Source organism: Gopherus flavomarginatus, chromosome 6 (assembly GCF_025201925.1).
Source record: "Gopherus flavomarginatus isolate rGopFla2 chromosome 6, rGopFla2.mat.asm, whole genome shotgun sequence".
Taxonomy (NCBI): Eukaryota; Metazoa; Chordata; order Testudines; family Testudinidae; genus Gopherus; species Gopherus flavomarginatus.
The window spans coordinates 74,980,179-75,000,486 of NC_066622.1; the positions used below are offsets into that span (position 1 = coordinate 74,980,179).

Here is a 20,308-nt window from a genome sequence, read left to right on the forward strand (position 1 = left end):
TGATATTAGAGAGCTGACCTATTTTTCACAAGAGGGGAGAAGGGAGCAGAGGCATCCTAAGTGACTGATCTCTCTTTCTGTCCCCTCCCCTGTTGTGAAAATGGTATCCTCTGTTCCTTCTTCCCTTCTCCTCTACCCAAAACTTCTCTCTGCTCCTGATGGGTAGGGGAGGGCTGCCTGGAGCTGCTCTGGTTGGCTGCTCTTCCCCAGGAGGCAGGGTAGTTGGCCAGTCAGAGGAGGGTTTCCCCTTGGCAAGGCTATAAATTACATGAAGGTTGGAGCTTCTTGTAGCATCACCAAACTGGTTCCAGCAACATTAAAATTGAGTTACTTACAATAAATTCATGAGGTTCCAGCACTATGGTACGGATCTTGCCAAGACTCTCCAGTTCTTGAGAATCACACTCCAGGTCCTTCACAATACCAGTGCTGCCAACATTCTCGATTCCTTTGCAAATAACACATTTTGGCAGGGGCTGGAGCTTATTTGGCAATGATGAGTAGTTCCAGCTTCTTCACAGATTTCAGCCCTGCCTGGGGGCCGAAAGGGGGGAGAGTGTAGTGTAGTTATAATCAGTGAGTCTTTTCTGATTGGTTGGAGTACTTTCTAGTTTACTCATAGTTATTACTGGTTATGCTTATTTTGTATTTCTCTTGCTTTTCAGGCTTAAATGAGTTCCTGCAGAAATAATTTTATTTTTAAATTAAAAGTAATAGCAGTAACTGAGTAGTTCTTTGAAATCATGGTTACAAATTGAGATTTAATTAAAGTGACATATTTGTAAATGTTTTTGATGTGTAATTATAGCTTATAAGAGGTTATTCTTCAAAAAATCCATCATAAATCATATAAATGTCTGGGACACAGGGTTCTGCGAAGGCACATAAGTATTAGGGATGTAAAATATTAAATGGTTAACCAGTAAGTATTGGTCTTACAGTTAACCCACCCTAACTGTTAACCCCCAGCCCCGGGCTAGCCAGAGCAGCCCCATCCACACCACTGACCCCAGCTCTGGGCCGGCCGACTCCAGCCACAGCCACGTCGGCCAGCTGACCCCAGCCCCGGACTGTGACAGCTGGAGCAGCCCCATCCCAGCCCCCTCCCTTTAATCGGTTAACCGGTTAAATGATATAATTTTAATCGTTTACACAGTTAACTTTTAAAATGATATTTACATCCCTAATCAGTACTAAGTGGATCTCCTGTCACATGTCATGCCTAAGTAGTTATTTTCCCATTAGTATGACAGCAGACTTACATCTAGATTCATGTGCTCTCCACCTAATAACTTGCTTGGTAAAAGACTAGAAGGAATTTTACTTCTCAGCCAATAAATGGAAAAGGTGGTGGGGGCTCTTTAGAAAACACATCTACATAAATTCTCTCTTCAACTGTATCCAATACTAAATTTATGATTGATTTGATTTATTTCTCTAACACCTAAAGTCCTTGTAGGTTCCTTCTCACTTCCAGTCAAGAGCCCGTGGAGCAATACTCCAGGATTTTTTAAAAAAATATCTGATTTGCTTCTGCACATATTTGTACATTGTGGGACAGCTAATGTAAAATGGCCTACCTTCATTGAAGTCAATGGAACAAGGCCTAAATACATCAGCTGCAGGTCTTGGTACCACCTCTTGTAGTTGAATAGTAAAAATAACTCTGAGTTTATTAAAGATTCTATAACACATTCAGCTTGAGGAAATACATGATGCTTGCTTAAATGGAATTTTTTTCCTGCTGATGCACAATTGGCTATATATATTCTGTGTAATATATTTGTTTGTTTTGCCTTCCTCTAAAGCATCAGAGATTGGCTGTAGCTGGAGATGGTTTACTAGACAGGATTGACTGGTACTATGAAGTACTACTGAGAATCCTCTTTCTAGATGTCTAGCTGGTGTGTTTTGCTCACATACTTAAGCTCAATGTTACTGATAGATTTGGGGTCAGGAAAGAATTTTCCCCCAGATCACACTGTCTGGGACCTTGGGGGATTTTCACCTTCGTCTGCAGCATGGTGTGTGGCTCACCTGTTGGCAGGGCCGGCTCCAGGCACCAACGCAGGAAGCAGGTGCTTGGGGCAGCCAATGGAAGGGGCAGCACGTCCAGCTTTTTGGCAGCAATTTGGCGGCGGGTCCCTCAGTCCCTCTTGGAGGGAAGGACCGGCCACCGAATTGCTGCCAAAGAATGAAGCAGCGCATTAGAGCTGCTGCCGAAGTGCCGCCAATTGCGGCTTGTTTTTGTTTTTGTTTTTTTCCCTGCCGCTTGGGGCAGCAAGAAAGCTGTTGGGATCATCTGGGCATATCTCACCTAATCAATTCCCTGATTTTGCAGGGGCCTTGGGCTTTGCTGGCACCTTGGTTTCCCCCATTCTCTCCCAGAGGTATACAGGTTAATCTCCTGAGTACTGAAATGCTTTAGTCCAAACTAAGGTCTTTGGGTTTACACAAGAGGCATCTGAATGAAAATTGATGGCCTGTGATATAGAGGAAATCAGACTAGATGATCTAATGGTCACTTCTAGCTTAAACTCTATGAAACATCTATAAAACTGTGAAATTCCCCCTGCAATTCCACTGGATGTGTTATTCTTCACTTCCTGTCCTAAAATGGTTGCTTATCGTTCTTACTTATAAACTGCCATAAAGCTTAGCAGAGCTTTAGACAGGTCCTTCCTCAAGCATCTTACAATTTAAGGTCCATCGCTCAAGAAGTTTACAGTCGACATCGGATGGTTCTTCTTCGAGTGCTTGCTCATATCAATTCCAATGAGGTGTGCGCGCGCTGCGTGCACGTTAGTAGGAAGATTTTTACCCTAGCAACACTCGGTGGGTCAGCTGGGCACCCTCTGGAGTGGCGCCTCTATGGCGCCGGATATATACCCCTGCCGACCCAACCACCTCTCTGTTCCTTCTTACTGCCTATGTCAGTCGTTGGAACAGTGGAGTGCGGTTTTACTGACCTCCACCTCCCTAGCTGCTCGTAGTTCTCTAGTTACTTTTGTGTATATAGTTCAACGTTATATAGTTATAGTTAATTTTTATCGTTCGTAGTTAGTGTTATAGTTAAGAGTGGTTCGGGGATTAGCCCCTTCCCCGCAACTGGTGCCGGGGCCCATGCTCGGTTCATGGGGTTTCAGACCGTGCTCAGCCTGTCACAAGCTGATGCCGACAGGAGATCCACACGACTCCTGTCTTAAGTGCCTCGAGGAATCTCACCTGGCAGATAAGTGTCGTATTTGCAAGGCTTTTAAGCCGAGAAGAAAAAAGGAGCAGGACTTTTGGCTAAAAAAACTCTTCATGTAGGCAGCTCTTACCCCTCAGCCGTCGGCACCGAGCGCTGGTCAATCAGTGGGCAGAAGCACCTCCTCGGCACCGGACCGTGCCGGTACTGCCAAGGTCTCTCGGCACCGGCCGTCGCCGGCACCAAAGTCGACTCAGCGCCGCTCCCTCTCCCTGAGGTCGAGAAAGCCTAAGACTCCTGCTGCTTGCGTGCCACTTGCACCGCAGCCAGAGAGCTCGTCTAAGTCGGATCGCCCAGCACCGACACCTGCCGCGGCACTGACGTCGGCGCCGTCGAGTCCGGTGCCTGTCAGCTCCCCGGCGCGAGCCATGGTTGAGCTTACTATTCCATCCACGCCGGAGACATACTCAACGGTGAGGGATCTGATTGCCATGACAGAGTCGACGCTGCCTCAACCCCTGGCACCGCCAGTGCGGGTAATACAGTCTATCGGCAAGCCTGCCTTGATAAGACCATCTTCTGTCGGCACAGCAGAGCAGCACCGTTCACGATCACGGTCCCGCAAACGTTCTAGGTCCCATCGGCGCTCCCGCTCCCGACGCCGCTTGCAGTCCCAGCACCGTTCTCCTCCTCGGTACCGGTCACACTCATGGCACCGTTCAGTATCCCGTTCGCCGGCCCACTACTCTCGGCACTACTCCAGCTCCCGGCACCACTCCAGGCACCGTGACTCCCGTAGCCACTCCCGATGTCGAGCCTCGATATCTCGGTCGACCTCCCGGCACCGCTCCGGTCACAGGTCCCAATCTCGTTCCCAGTACCGGTATGCCTCCTAGTACCAGTCCCCGGTGCCGACTAGAGCAAGGTCCGCTAGAGACAGAGACTCTGCCCAGGGCTTTTCAGCCCCTCCATGGCCATCCAGACATGCATGAGTGTTGTCCCACGCGGACAGCTCTTATCCACAGGACCGCGATTCCGATGTGCCCACCAGAATCTTCCAAGAGACCCAGACCCAGGACCAAGGCCCCCATCAGTGGTCTTTCTGGACAACTTGGGCATTCCACCAGGCCCAAGGCCTACCAGTAGTTCCGTCTCGCTCTGTCCCATCAGAGCACCGAATGCCAGAGGTGACAGTTAGCCGTCCTCCTCTGACTGCTACGGAGGAAACCCCAGTTCATCCACCGGACTCCCAGGTTCCACTGAAGCAGGAGGTCGCCCAAGAGCAAGAGGCCACAGAGGACCTGCTCATCCCCTGCATCTCCTCTTCCTCTTCTCCAGATGAGGCGGTGGCAGGAACATCCTCCTCGGGCCCTCCTCCAGTCGACCTGAGAGCCCATCAGAACCTCCTGAGGAGGGTAGCACTCAATATGAACCTCCAGATGAAGGAGGTCCTGGAGGTAGAGGACCCGGTAGTGGACATTCTGTCGGCGGATGCCTCCACCAGAGTGGCCATACCGTTTATTCGGACCATCCAGGCCTGCGGCCAGGGGAGTTGAGCGTAAATACATGGTGCCCTCTAAAGGATACGAGTACTTGTATGTCCATCCTCCTCCCTGCTCGCTAGTCGATTAGTCTGTTAATGAGAGAGAACGCTATGGCCAGCAGGAAATTGAAGGAGGCTAGGCGAATGGACTTACTTGGCCGCAAAGTGTATTCGGCAGGTGCCCTACAGCTCCGGGTGGCAAATCAACAAGCCCTGCTTAGCCGCTATAATTATAACACCTAGGCAGCGGTGGGTAAGTTTACGGAGCTACTCCCTCAAGACTCCCGCCAAGAGTTTGCTGCCCTCTTGGAAGAAGGGAAAAAGGTGGCCAGAACTTCCCTCCAGGCCTCGTTGGATGCAGCCGACTCAGCAGCCAGGACTCTGGCCTCGGGTGTTGCCATGAGGCGCATCTCATGGCTTCAGGTTTCAAGCTTCCCACCAGAGCTGCAGTATACCATTCAGGACTTGCCATTTGATGGTAAAAGTCTCTTCTCAGAAAAGACTGACCCCAGGCTGCAAAGCCTGAAGGACAACAGGGTCATAATGCGCTCTCTCTGCATGCATACGCCGGTGACCCAACATAGACCTTTCTGTCCCCAGCCTCACCGCTCATACTCTGCGCCTAGACAAAGACAGGACTTTGGCAGGCTGCATGGCCAAGATGTCATAGACAACAATCAGGACCCCAAGGGGGCCAAAATCAAGGTCCCTCGAAACCACCAGCCGGACCAAAGACGAACTTTTGAAGGTGCTTCCGAGAGCAGCGTACCAGTTACAGGCCAGGATCCTTCTCCAACCGTCTCTTCTACTTCCTCCCGGCGTAGTCCCAGTTAACTTCAGATCGCTGGGTCCTACGCACGGTGGAGTAGGGTACCATCTCCAATTTATTTCAACCCCGCCCTCCCACCCAGTCCCTCTTCAGGGACCACTCTCATGAGCAGTTCCTCCTGCAAGAGATGAGGACGTTCCTCGCCATGGGAACTATAGAGGAGGTACCAAAGGACGAAAGGGGCAAGGGGTTTTACTCCCGTTATTTCCTAATCCCCAAGTCGAAGGGAGGTCTCAGACCTGCCCTAGACCTGTGAGGACTCAACCAGTTTATGACAAAGTTGAAGTTCCGCATGGTATCCCTGGGGACCATTATCCCGTCCTTGGATCCAGGAGACTGGTATGCCGCCCTTGATATGAAGGACGTGTACTTTCACATCGCCATTTTTCCTCCACACAGGAGATATCTCCGCTTCGTAGCCAACCATCAGCACTTCTAGTTTACGGTCCTGCCGTTTGGCCTTTCTGCAGCCCCAAAGGTATTTACAAAGTGTATGTCCGTAGTCGCCACCTATCTCCGCCAACGTCGGATACATGTTTTTCCGTATCTGGACGATTGGCTCATCCGAGGGGCCTCTGAGACACAAGTCACCCAGCATGTGGGCATAGTCAAGGACCTATTCACATGTCTAGGCCTGATGATCAATATAGAGAAATCCATACTGGTTCCCACGCAGAGGTTAGACTTCATGGGAGCTATCCTGGACTCCAATCTAGCCAGGGCCTGCTTACCGCAGCCGCAGTTTCAGGCGATGGCAACAATCATCCGAGGTCTACAGAATTTCCCGACGACCTCGGTTCGCACTTGTCTCGGTCTCCTGGGTCACATGGCTGCCTGCATGTTCGTAACCAAATACGCCAGACTCTGCCTCTGTCCTCTCCAGGCTTGGCTTAACTCGGTATACCGCCCAGGCAGGGACCCAAGAGGCACGATAGTCACCATTCCCCCGAGCACCCTAGGCTCCCTAGACTGATGGCTAACTCCCTCCTTGGTGTGTACAGGGCTGCAGTTCTATCTGCCCCAGCCCTCAATGTCCCTGACGACGGACGCGTCATATCTCTGCTGGGGTGCTCACCTCAGACACCTTCGTACTCAAGGCCTCTGGTCATCTCAGGAGCTGGCATTACACATAAATGTCCAAGAACTGAGAGCAGTCCGCCTAGCTTGCCAGGCGTTCCAGCAACATTTACAAAGCCGTTGTGTCTGTGTTTACAGACAACACAACGGCCATGTGCTACATAAACAAACAGGGAGGGACACGATCCTCCCCCCTTTGTCAGGAGGCCATCCAACTCTGGGACTTTTGCATAACCTACTCGATAGACCTGGTAGCAGGGCCGGTGCAACCATTTAGGCGGACTAGGCGGTTGCCTAGGGCCCAAGATTTGGGGGCGCCAAAAAGTGGCACCCCCCAATTTTTTTTTTTAATGGTTGAGCAGCCGCTGCTGCTGGGACAGAGAGGGAGTCTGAGCTGCCAGTGGCAGCGGCAGCTGGCAGCCCAGGGCCCCCCCGGGTCAGGGTGCCTCCGCGGCAGCTGGCAGCCCAGGGGCCCCCGTGGGTCAGCAGGCAGCCGGCAGCCCAGGCCCCCCCCGGCTCAGGGCGCAGCCGTCATCCCAGGGAGTCCCCTGGGTCAGGGCGCCGCCGCAGCAGCCGTCAGCCCAGGGCCCCCCCAGGTCAGCGTGCCGCCGCGGCAGCCGTCAGCCCAGGGCCCCCCCGGGTCAGCGCACCGCCGCAGCAGCCTGCAGCCCAGGGGGTCCCCCGGGTCAGGGCACCGCCACGGCAGCCCAGAGGTGCGGGCTACCCGCGGCACCCTGACCCAGAGGAATCCCTGGGCTGCAGGCAGAGGCTCAGAATCTTTCTCCCTCCCAGAGCAGGGGCTCCAGCCTATGCCATTTTTCTCGTTGCCGGCGGGGGCGCCGGTGGCTGGGCAGAGCTGCGCAGCTCTGCTTAGGGCACGTGGCAGGAGCCCTGCGAGGGCAGCGCAATACCAGGGCTTCTGGAGGAAAGCGGGGGCTTCCCCCTGGCTCAGCCTCCACATCAGCCCGAGCAAGGGGCATGGAGAAGAAAAGAGCCTCAGCGGTGGTCTGGTGGAGTGGAAGAAGAAAGAGGACCCCGATGCTCATGCGTTGGGCAAGGTAAGCAAGTGCTTCCCCACAGCTTGGCCTCAGGTGCCTGTGCTCCTGCCCCCTTGGTCCTTGGCTGGTCCCTGCTGCTGCTCCCCTTGTGCCTGGATGGCTGGAGAGAACAGCAGCCTGCAGAGCTGAGCTGCCCCAGTGCCCCCAGGCACCCCCCTGACCCCATCCCCCCCACAGCCCTGACCCCCAGCTCCGAGCCCAGTCCCTCTGAGCTGGAAACCCCCTCACTCCATCCTCCCCACAGCCCTGACCCCCAGCTGACAGATAGTGTCCCTAACACAGTTATTGCTCTTCGCATCCTCTTGACTCTCCCAGTTTCTGTGGCCAGTGGTGAGCGAAGCTTCTCCAAGCTCAATTTGATAAAAACATACATGCGAACATCAATGTTGCAACAAAGACTTGTTGGGCTATCTACCTTGTCACTAGAACATGACGTTGCTCACAGCATTGACTTGGAGAAACTTGTTTCTAAATTTGCTAAACTTAAAGCGCGGAAACATAAATTCTAAATTATAACATGTTACTCTGTGACCATGTATTGTGTATAATGTATGTGATTTTGGGGGGGGTGGGGGGCGCAAGATGGAAGTTTCACCTAGGGCACAAAATATCCTTGCACCGGCCCTGGCTGGTAGCGTCCTTTCTCCGAGGGGTTTGGAACACTCTGGCGGATCGACTCAGCAGGTCCTTCCTGTCTCATGAGTGGTCGATCCGCCTGGACATTATTCATTCTGTTTTCCAGAAGTGAGGATTTCCCCACATAGACCTGTTTGTTTCCCACGTGAACAGGAAATGCCAGATGTTCTGCTCCTTCCAAGGTCTCTCCCCGGGATCGATCTCGGACACTTTCCTGATGCTGTGGAAGAGCCAGCTGCTTTATGCTTTCCCACCGTTCCCGCTGGTTCACGAGGTCCTGCTAAAACTTCGCAGGGACAGAACGTGCCTAATCATGATCGCTCCAGCATGGCCTAGGCAGCACTGATACACCACGTTGCTTGACCTGTCGATAGCCAACCTAATTACCCTGCCACTCCACCCAGACCTCATAACTCAGAACTACGGCAGGCTTCGCCACCCAGACCTGCAGGCCCTTCACCTCACGGCGTGGTTGCTGCATGGCTAAACCAGTCAGAGTTACATTGCTGTGCATCAGTATGACAAGTTCTCCTGGGTAGCAGGAAACCTTCCACCTGGTCAACGTATCTGGACAAGTGGAAGCGTTTCTCCTGCTGGTGCATAATCTTACTCCCACTGAGGTCTCGATTCCCTCTATTTTGGACTACCTCTGGTCTCTCAAACAGCAGGGCCTAGCAGTATCATCATTGAGGGTACACTTGGCAGCCATCTCTACCTTCCACCCAGGGGAAGATGGCCGTTCCGTGTTCTCAGACCCTATTGTTTCAAGGTTCCTCAAGGGCTTGGAGTGCTTATACCCTCAAGTACACTGCCCAGCCCCAACCTGGGACCTCAATCTGGTTTTAACCAGGCTTATGTCTCCCCCATTCGAGCTGTTAGCAACTTGCTTGCTACTCTACCTGTCTTGGAAGACAGCTTTCCTCGTAGCCATTACATCGGCCAGACGAGTCTCCGAGCTTAGGGCTCTTATGGTGGATCCGCCATACACTGTGTTCCACAGGGACAAGGTGCAGTTGCGGCCACACCCGGCATTCCTCCCTAAGGTGGTTTCGGCCTTTCATGTTAACCAGGACATCTTTCTCCCGGTCTTCTTCCTGAAGCCACACTCAACGCGACGGGAGCAACAATTGCACTCCCTGGCCGTCCGTAGAGTGTTCACATTTTATATTGAGCGGACAAAACCCTTTCGTAAAATGCCCCAACTCTTTGTTGCGGTAGCAGACCGAATGAAAGGCCTACCTGTTTCCTCTCAGAGGATCTCATCTTGGGTGACAGCGTGCATCTGTACTTGTTATGATTTGGCTCATTTCCCCAAGCCACATCGCCACGCATTCTACCAGGGCTCAGGCTTCATCTGCTGCCTTCCTGGCTGGTGTACCTATCCAGGAGATATGTCACACAGCTACCTGGTCTTCGGTCCACACCTTTGCTTCACATTATGCTCTGGTTCAGCAGTCCAGAGATGATGTAGCCTTTGGCTCAACAGTTTTGCATTCTGCAACATCTCACTCTGACCCCACCGCGTAGGTAATGCTTGGGAATCACCTAATTGGAATCGATATGAGCAAGCACTTGAAGAAAAGACGGTTACTCACCTTTGTAACTGTTGTTCTTCGAGATGTGTTGCTCATATCCATTCCAAACCCGCCTTCCTTCCCCACTGTCGGAGTAGCCGGCAAGAAGGAACTGAGGGGCGGTTGGGTCGGCAGGGGTATATATCCGGCACCATAGCGGCGCCACTCCAGGGGGCGCCCAGCCGACCCAGCAAGTGTTGCTAGGGTAAAAATCTTTGGACGAACGTGCACGTAGCGCATGCACACCTAATTGGAATGGATATGAGCAACTCATCTCGAAGAACAAGAGTTACAAAGGTGAGTAACCATCTTTTGCAATGCAACAAATTAAAGGATGAGTCCAGAGAGTGTAAGCAGGCAAATGGAAAGCTAGGCAAAAATAGTGTTTTGAGAGAGATTTTAAGGTAGGGATAGTCTATAAGAAAAAGATGGTTTAATGGTGGGGGGTAATATGGGGGAAAAGTAGAGTCAAAAGAAATAGAAGGGAACAAATAGAGAACTAAGAAGAAAGGACTGGAATGGGTATAGAGCCTGGAAGAGGTTTATGAGAAAATGAGTATGCAGAAAAGGGCTGTTGGGGGTTTAAATTAGATATATCAAGGTAGATGAAGCAGGTACAGAATAACAAGAGAGGATGTATTATGTATTGTTCCTGTGTCCTATTTAAAAAACTATCACATTATCATGAGTAGTTCATTGGAGGGTGACATGATTTGTGTATGTACATTAATTACATTTGGGTATGGATATATGTCATATCTATATGTGCACTGTAACATTTGTCAGTATCAAATGCTGTGAAATGTACTTCCGTTTCAGGGCTGCTCATGACACTTTTAAACAAATTGCTTTTGGTCAGACACATTTTATGTCTGGGCTCGGCCCAAGGGAAAATCTTTTGGAAAATCTGAGCACAATCAATTCAGCAGTGGAAAACACACTTTTCAATTGAAATATTTGCATAATTAAAAAACAGCTGAAGCTACAAACTTTAAACTTGTCCTGTTTTATGGTTTTAGTAGAGGAAAGAAAAACAATCCCAGTTTGAAGAAAGACACTTCAGTATTTTTAAAGTTATGACTGATGACATTTGGCATATTCAGGCATGAATATTAGAATTTTCCATTCATTTTTCCCAGTGTTTTTAAGACCACCTCTGTTAAAGGCATGTTGCTTATGGGATCCTTTATTAGGAACACTACAGTTAAGGTTGGATGTGTTTTTAAAGATTCAAGCATTCAGACGACCTTAGGTAAGCCACTTCGTCTTGGGCTGGATGCATCAGTCAAGAATGTGTTTTCAAATGCAGTAGCAACATCAGGGAGTATTTAAATTTCAGTTGGTGCGCTAAGGCATCTTCAAAGCAATTTAACAGAGCTTTTTCTTCTTAAAAAGCTTATGTAAATTAAATGAAAAAGCTAGTATTTATGCAACATTAAGATTAAAATATCAAGTGCTCCAAAGTCAGGAAATTCTGTTTAACTCTGTCACATTGTAAGTATGTAATCATTTGTATTCCTGTTTTCCTTGTTAAATGTGACCCTGTATATTAGTACTTGTTATTTAATCTATATCATAAAATATGCTGTGTGGCTATGTTAACATTTTGGCAGTTAAACCTTTCAGCATTTCCTGATCTGAATGCTTGCTTTCCCAATCTTTAATATTGCTGTAAGACTAGGCTTTACACGTAGGCCCCAATACTGAGCCATTTATCCATGTGGGTAACTTTTATACATGCTCATAGTCCCAATGAGTTAATATAGGTAAGAAAATAAGGAACTGAATCTAGAATATTTAGTTTTAATGCATAAATGTGTTTATAATTCGTAAGTCTAAATACATGTTTGGTTAGGGCCAGATCTTCATCCTATTTGAAGTCCATCACAAATATGCATAGTATTAACTTATGAATCATGGAACTCCCTCCATTTTAGAAGGATGTGTTGCAGCCTTAAATATTTTCAGAAGGGTTTTTTTTTTTATTTCAACTTAATTTCTTAGAAATCTTATAGAAATTGTGCAAGACAGAGAATTAAAGGAACAGTTGTTACTTAATCAGAATGTCATGATACAAAAAGCTTTGGCTGGGAATCAAGAGGAGTTGTTGGTGTTCAAGCATGCAATGAGCTCTTACTAGAGGTCAATAGGTTTTCTTTGACAGGTAATACTATAAACATTGCCCAGCATGATGCTTGTAAGCTTATCTATAAAACACAGAGGCATTTGTCACTGTTGATTTTATTGGCATTTTTGCGCTCAGTCTGTTTTTAGCCCATCTTTCCATAGGTTACTATAGATTTGGTGTTCTGAACTCAAATAGCGAACCAAAGTTTTTCTCTTCAGTTATGGTGGATTTCATGCCCAGCCTTCAGGAAAGCAGGAAAATCCCAATTAACCAGTATACCATTGAGTCTTGCTATATTTGGATTTCACACGATTGGGAGATTTGTTGGCCCTAGGAAATGTTGGATATTCAAAGTGTTGTGTTTTATGATTGGAAAAACAGGTACACTGTAATATGTAGAGGATTTTTTTTTTTTGCCTGTTCACAAATACAATGACAAGTTTCCAGTACTTTGTTTATAGCAGGGGTCAGCAACCTTTCAGAAGTGGTGTGCCAAGTCTTCATTTATTCACTCTAATTTAAAGTTTCGCGTGCCAGTAATGCATTTTAACGTTTTTAGAAGGTCTCTTCCTATAAGTCTATAATATATAACTAAACTATTGTTGTATGTAAAGTAAATAAGGTTTTTAAAATGTTTAAGAAGCTTCATTTAAAATTTAATTGAAATTCAGATCTTATCAGTTTAATGTGATACTTGCCCTTGCTTTATCTTGCTGAGTTTTCCAATGTCTGGTACATAGTTCGATACTTTAAGCTACATGCAGGCTTCTGAATGATCAGTTGTTAACTGGCTCCGAGAGGGACAGAGGACAGATTTCATGTGTGAAAATACCTGTTCACGCAGATACAGTGTATGTGAATCCAAATGCAGAAAGCATTGTAAACGCAATTTTCTTCAAACAGTTAAATTTCACTGGCAGCGACATCCAGCAGGTCAGAACAGAGGCCCCGTGATCTCTCTCGGTAGCTTCAAGTGCACTCCGCACATCTCCAAACTTTGATGGCCACAATTCTGAGGTTTTTAACTGAATGAGCTGCATTTCGAAAGCTTCAGCACCCATCCACTGAAATACAGACAAATCCAAGTCTCTTTCATTGAACTTTTCAGGTTTAATGAGAAAAGAAAGCATTGGGCCAAATCGCTGGAAATCTTAAAATCTGTCAGAAAATTCTGATTCCAGTTCTTGCATGTACATTCTAATCTCAACGTCTAACGCAGTGCACTGTTCCACATGGCATGATGGTGATGTAAGCAGGAAGTCAGGACTTAAAAATATCCCAGTACAGTTGCACTGGAACAGTTTTTAAGATGGGGGTGCTGAGCTGCGCCCCCTCTTGCCCCTGTCTGCACTCCTCACTGCCCCAGGCTGGGGCCAGTGGGCCACAGCAGGAGGCGGCTGCAGAGCCCTGGGCTGTGGCTGGGACCCCAGGCCAGCAGCAGAGCCCCCTGAACCAGTGGCCGGGACCCGGGGCCAGCAGCAGGCTGAGCGGGGCCGGCGGACGGAACCCTGGCTGGCAGGGGGCAGGGGCCAGTACCCCAGGCCCGCAGCGGAGCCCCTGAGACCGGTGGCTGGGACCTGGAGCCAGCAGTGGGCTGAGCAGGGCTGGCAGAGAGAACCCATGCTGGCAACCCAGGCCAGCAGCAGAACCCAGGACCCGGGCAGTGTGAGTGCAACTGAAAATCAGCTTGCATGCTGCCTTTGGCATGCATGCCATAGGTTGCCTACCCCTGATGTATAGCAAAAGAAAATAAAGATCTAGTTAACTGTTCTTCTGATCTGAAAAACAGAAAACTTTGAACGTACAATGAATAGTTGGTAAAGAGACATAAAACACCATCCATGCTCCAGAGGTCCTGTTCTAATTTTATTTGAATTACTTTCTTTCAATTGTTCTAAAATACTGTTGTTTAGGAAAACATCAAGCACAAGTTAATGATGAAAATCAGCAATTATGTGTTAATGAATGACAAGGCTGGCAGTATGTGTGTGTGATTGGCTCTCTCCAGGATGCTCTGTGAGAGAGGCTGCTTAAGAATTTTACTAGAAAGCACAAACTGATACATTATTAAACCTTAAGTTTCTGGACACTGATATCTTCTTGGACTAATAATTATGTTTCAAAGAATGCATACTACTTAATAATTTTTTTAAATTTTCTAGCAAGTTCCAAAGTATTCAGTGGTTTACAGCCATGAATTAGGCATCAAAACAAGCTTGTGAGATAGAAAGGTATTATTAACCCCATTTTACCAAAGTAGAAACTGAAGCACAGAGAGGTTGAAGTGTAGTTCTCCGCTTGCAGAGAGGATGAGAGAACAAATAACATGACAGATATTAGTCATGTTACTTAATGCACTGCTGGAAGGTGTTCAGATACTATGGTGAGAAGTGCAGTATAAGCACCTATATAGAATAGAATACTTTTGCCCTGAAAAAAGGCTCTGAGACACCAGAACCGGTGACCTGTCCACGATTTCACTAAAATTAATCGGGGCAAGGCTAGGTAGGAGGAAGGAATGGAGTCCCCTGGGTGGCAGACTGACAGGCCGAGCCCCTTTCCATGGTGGGGGCACAGCCCCAGCTCTAGCAGTCGCAGGGGGGGTGGCACAGCCATGGGGGAGACACAGCCCCCACTCCCGGGCTAGCCACCACTTCAGGAAGGGGCTGCAGCCCTCACAAAGTACTGGCCGCAACCGGGGTGGGCACGCACAGCCCTGGGAAGCCATGAGGGGAGTGCATGGCCCCTGCTGCAGCAGCCAGAGAGGGTCATATGGCTCCAACTGCAGCCTCCGGTGAAAGCTACGGGGCTGGGGCGCACGGCTCTGGCGGCAGCCCCCGCCAAGCCCAGGATGCTGCAGGACTGAGATGCACAGCTGTGGCGGAAGCTGCAGGGCTGGGGCTGCAGGGTCCTGGTTCCAGCCAGCCCCAGTTGCAGGGCAGGGGCGCATAGTCCTGCCTCCGCTTCCTGAAGCCGTGAAGTCACAGAGTTCCGATAAAGTCATGGAATCCGTGACTGCCTTGACCTCTGTGACTAAATCATAGCCTTAATCATCACTAGTAATAAGGAGTCTAAAAGGCCCTCAATTAAACCTACTTTGACTTTCAGATCCCAAAGTGAATTTGCAGGGCTGGTATTTAAGGAAAAGTATCCATTTAAACTGAGTATATTTTGTATGCAATCGGTGAGAGACAATAAACATGGGATTCCACAAACACCATTTTTATAGCCACTACTCTGAATAAAACTCCACTTAAGTGACTTGCTCAGAGTCAACACAGAAAGTCTGCAGCTAAGCTGAGAATTAGAACCCACTCTTTCCCCGCTGGATAGTGTTTCTTCTCATGAAATACTCCTAGTAACCCTTACAGTTATTTCCCAAATACAAATTGTATTTAGATATACACCGCTAGAACATGGGATTTGGGATCCATGCACGGTACTACGTTAAAATGAATTGCAATTAAAGTAATTAATTTTGGGATCGATGGCTGCGACCGCGTTATATGCGAATTCGCACTATATAGACATGCATTCTAGCGAGGGTCCAGTGTAGTAAGTCAAATATTGTACCATAATAAAATAATCACCAAAATCGTACCTATTAATGCTCAACTGTATCATTTCTGTAATAAGTATCAGAGACTTTTGGAGGTCCAATATAAAAAGAATAAGAGCAGGTGAACTGAAATCAATGTCAAAAGGGGACAAGTTGCACACCAGAGGCCCACCACAGCAGTGGCATTCTCTCTTCCCCAAGTTTAGTGGAAGTGATGATCTTCCTTAAAGTCAGGAATCAGAACACAGTTACCCATCAAAACTAGGTTCAAGCCAGCTCCTGAACTTTTTATTGCTTTAATGATGATGCCAGTTGAAAGTCAGCTCACTACATTTTGGGCAGCCAACACAGAAAATAAAAGGCAGACAAAATCTGATTGATAACTTAAACTAGCAAGCAACTGTTCTGCACTATTCTGAAGCAGTGACAGAGCTACCTCTAGCAGCCCTGAGAAAAGGGAATTTCAACAACCAACCTTTGCAGTTATAAAGATATGCACTGCTGTTGGGAAACCATCACAGAAAATACAAAGGTGGAGCCTGTGCACATTGTACATGTGGCTTTCTACAGAATAAGTATGGTTGAAAATGATCCCAAGATTCTTAACCTGGTTTATTACTTCAAAACAAATTATTCTTTTCTAGTTGGGACATGGAGAAATGAGCCTCCTCTTATTTACAATGCCTACACAGCAGCAAGACTTCCATGTTCACAAGGTTGAAAGGAACATAGGCAGCTGAAGTTATTTTATAGTCATGCCTGCAAGCCAAAGATCAAAGCTGAAAGGTACAGGGCCAAGAGGTTTAGAGTGGTGTATCTTCAGCAAAGAAATAATCTCTTCAAAGTCTTACTCTGTAATATAATATTTTAAAGTCCAGTTTAAAAGAATTCAAAATGTGCAAAGTCAAAAGTTATGAAATGGCTCAATTGCAACCTTGCAACTTATGCATATGTATTACAGTACAGTCTTTAATTACATGATTGCCTACTATTTTTTTCCACAGGACACTTGCCTCAATCAGTGCACAAGATACTTTATTTCTGGCATTTCCTGAATTGAGTTCCTGAATTTGCAACCGTAATGTTCTTTCAGTGTAGTGTTTTTGTACATAATTTTTTAAGTTTTTAAGCAAACTGAAAAAAACCAGAAATTCCATCAAATAGAATCACATTGGTCTTCACACTGGTTAGTTGGGGTTGGTAACGTTAATATGATATTATCCTCTATGTAACCCTTTCATTAGAGGGGGATAAGACATGCTCTTGGCCAGTGCGTTTCACAACTATTTGCTAGACAGCCAAGGAATATTGGGATTCAGGAATCCTGAGTTCTATTCCTAGTTCTGGAGGGGAGTGTACTCTAGTGATTAAAGACCTTTCTGACCTTTTCCTCCACTTCTGCCCCTGTCCAGGCATGTTCCTGCTAGCTTATTTCCCTCTGCCTCTGTCCATCCCCTAGCCTGCCCTGTCTACCTCCCTTCTGTTCCTCATCACTCTACATTTGAGTCTGGCTGCATTCTCCTGCCGCTGCATCCTCCATGCTGACTGGGCTCCAGCATGGAAAGGATTGGAAGTTGAACTGGGATAGTCTCCTCCCAGGTCTAGTGTCTGATGCCATAGTGGCCCCCAAGAAGCAGGAAGAGCAACTGCAGGGAAAAACCTGTTAAATCCCTGAAGCCTTGGGCTGGAGCATGTTCAGTGCAGACAGAATCTTCAAAGAAGTTAGCTGCCATCTCTAATAAACCTTTACCTGAGCATGTGCAAAAGGCAGCGTTGCCAACTCTCATGATTTTATCATGTCTTGTGATATTTAGTTTTTGTTTGTACAGCCCAAGTGCCTAGAGTCATGTGATTAGGTGAGAATCTCAGGTTTCTTTTTTTTTAAAGTAACATCCTAGCCTGTGTGGTTGTAGAGAAAAGCTTGAAGACATGATTCAAATATATTCCAAAGTGTCAGAAACCAGAAGGCAACTATAAAACTATTTTTTAAAAAGAACACATGAATTTCATGATTTTCTGAGGCTTAACTCACGTTTGAGCACTTGAGATTGGTAATACTGAAATGGATTTCAGGGGCTTATAGATTTCCCAAATTGGGATGGATTTTCATAGGAATAGCAAAAAGCATCTGTCTGACCCTAGGGCAAAATCCCTTGCCAAATATTAATTCCCTGCTCCAAAGCATGGGGATACAAAATCTTCTTAGGGAAATGGTTGTCAGAATTTTTTTTAAATTCGCAAAACAACATACTGTTCCTTAACCTTGTTCTTGGAAATAGTTGAGCTGTTTTTGCTGAAACAGACTCCTGAAAAATTGCAGCCTGGACGCTTAAAGTTTGGCAAAGTTATGAGCAACTGAAAACAAGGTCTTATAATGGAAAGACCTGTTAAAGTAGCTCTAAATGCCACTGCCAGCTCAGCTTATAACTGAACAATATGATGGACGGGATAGATCTTTGAAGGGTGCCATTTTTTAAATTGCATAATAGATCAATAATATTACTGATGGCACTATTGTCAGCCACTGTCAACCGACTCCCTTTAGACATCCTCAAAATGAACCAACATGAATTCAGTTGAGGAGATAGCACATCAGGAACCCACAGCTCATGTGGTTGAAAGATCCATAGAGATCATTCTGAAACTTCTCTATCTTTCCTGTAAAATGTAACACAGTAATTGCAAAGTTTATTTGAAAAGACTGTCTCTCCCCATTAACAATCTATGTGAATCAGAAGGGCACTGACCAGTAGAGTTCAGCTGAATGGTTCTTCACCTTGTACTTGGGCCTCAGTCATAGCTTTCCTGTATACCCGCATAAAATCTTTATTCAGAAAAAAAATTATTTGATACATATTCAATGTACAATGATTCTTTTATAAATTTTTCATTAAATGTGTGTTTCAAAATTTAAATTCAGTGTTCTAATGAATTCATATGCATATTTTATTCTGCTGTAACATTCAGCGTTTGATACAGCCCATTTCTCTTTGAAGAGCCAATGCTGTTTAATAAGGTGATACACAGGGCAGGTGATTAAGAGGGTTATAGTAGAGTAGTCTTTCACCTCCCAACCTTTGGGTTCAAATCATAGCTCAAGCAACAAATGAAAACCTCTGGTATGGTATCCATTAATCTGGTGATTATTTTGTGAGATTAATCTGATGTCATGCTTATTACCTAAATTCTACTGCAGTTTTTTTAGAAATCTATTTTTGTTTTACCCTAACTACGTGTGATTATTTTTTTTCATTGTATGGGATTAAAGAGCCAACTACTTCAGCAAGTTTCATAATAGATCATAGTAATAAGTTGGCTTTAACATTTTTTCTTGTGGGGATGCAGAAAGATCAATGTATGTGGTGCCCTAGGTCATGATCAATACTTTTAATAAAACTTCCTTTTTTAACCTTTGTATGGTTTTGCTTTTATTAATGAGCTTGTTTCAGTTTCAGACCATTAATGGCTTTCTGATAATGTCATACTGCCCAAGATCAAGGCCAATTTGAATTTATAACTCTAGTATCAGTGAGTAAATTCATTGTCTGAGTGGGCTTAGATGTGTTAGAAGACATGAGTCTGAACACATCATGAAGCACTGCACTCTCGAACTCAAAGTTAAAAACCTTTTGGGAAGATGACAAATTGGATTTTTACAAATCTTATGGATCTGGTACTCTAGTATTGCTAGTAACATTGCAAGTAACTACTGCAGCCTTGGCCACTCTTTAGTTAAGTAAGGGTATTAAACTTTCCACAATGTCATTTTGTGACATTGTACTATGCATTGTCTAAGTTCTTTTTGGAATAAGATGACTGACACCTTTTGCTCATTTTTTCTAGGCTGCCTGTAAATGTTAGGGGGTGGGGAATAGCAGCATGCTATTGAAGTTTGAAGTGTAGGCTGGAATAAGTGCAAAAAATATGAAATTATTTGAAAACTTCATAGAAGTCAATGGAAATCCCATTCACTTTAGTGGGGATTGTTTATGGTAGTAAAGAACTTAGAACAAAATGTTCAGTTGTACTTAATTATTGCCACTGCTGCACTCATTTTTGTATGTATTGTACCTTGTCTGCATCCTCTGGTTCACTTCTCATATTCACCTACAGGTTCATCAGTAGAGAACTTTCTATATATTCAAAGGCTTGATAACACATTTTACGTTAGGGTATATGCTTTGTAGTCTCTTACAAATGAGGTGCAGAAAGAACTGGACACTTATGCCAGTGGCACCTTGGTAGCACATTTTATATAGAGGAGTCTTTTTTCCAGCATTTTGGAAGTCTTAGCCTTGTTATATTTGATAGCAGATCATTTCATAACAAATCATCACAAAGAAGTTTGAACAGCAGTCTCTCCTGGAAGGTGCCCTACAGACTCCAATAGTCTTATCATCTTTAATTTAGACATTTTAGTTCCCATCTTGTGATTATAGTTGAGTGAGGATTGTAGGAAAGTTTAAATTGTAGCTATCTGTGTCGTGCTTTTGCTGTAGATGACAGAACTTACATTGTCAGTCCTCTAATCTTCACAAGCTCAAATAGTCACTATAAAATTATTGTACAAAATAAGGATATGTGGGAGGGGGCATGTCAGTGACTCTTGGGTGAAACCCACTGCAGGAAGTAGCCATCTGATCAGATGTTTCTGTGCTGGGGGGCCCGTTCCCAGGCAGTGCAGGCTGTGGGAGGAGGGTGCCCAGACAGACAG

At 46.2% G+C, this 20,308-nt stretch overlaps 1 protein-coding gene across 4 annotated transcripts in view; it reads left to right on the forward strand.

Annotated features, from left to right (window-relative positions):
• The window catches only part of ADK (adenosine kinase), a 560,116-nt gene that overhangs the window by 493,053 nt on the left and 46,755 nt on the right, over positions 1-20,308 (forward strand). The window contains exon 10 of one of the 4 annotated variants that reach the window (XM_050960267.1): positions 16,599-19,003. The exons of the other annotated variants lie outside the window; for them this stretch is intronic. Within the exon in view, the coding sequence (XP_050816224.1) occupies positions 16,599-16,654 (56 nt within the window). The 3' untranslated portion in view covers positions 16,655-19,003. Of the gene's footprint in view, positions 1-16,598; positions 19,004-20,308 lie in introns of those variants that run through there. 4 annotated transcript variants of the gene reach the window in all.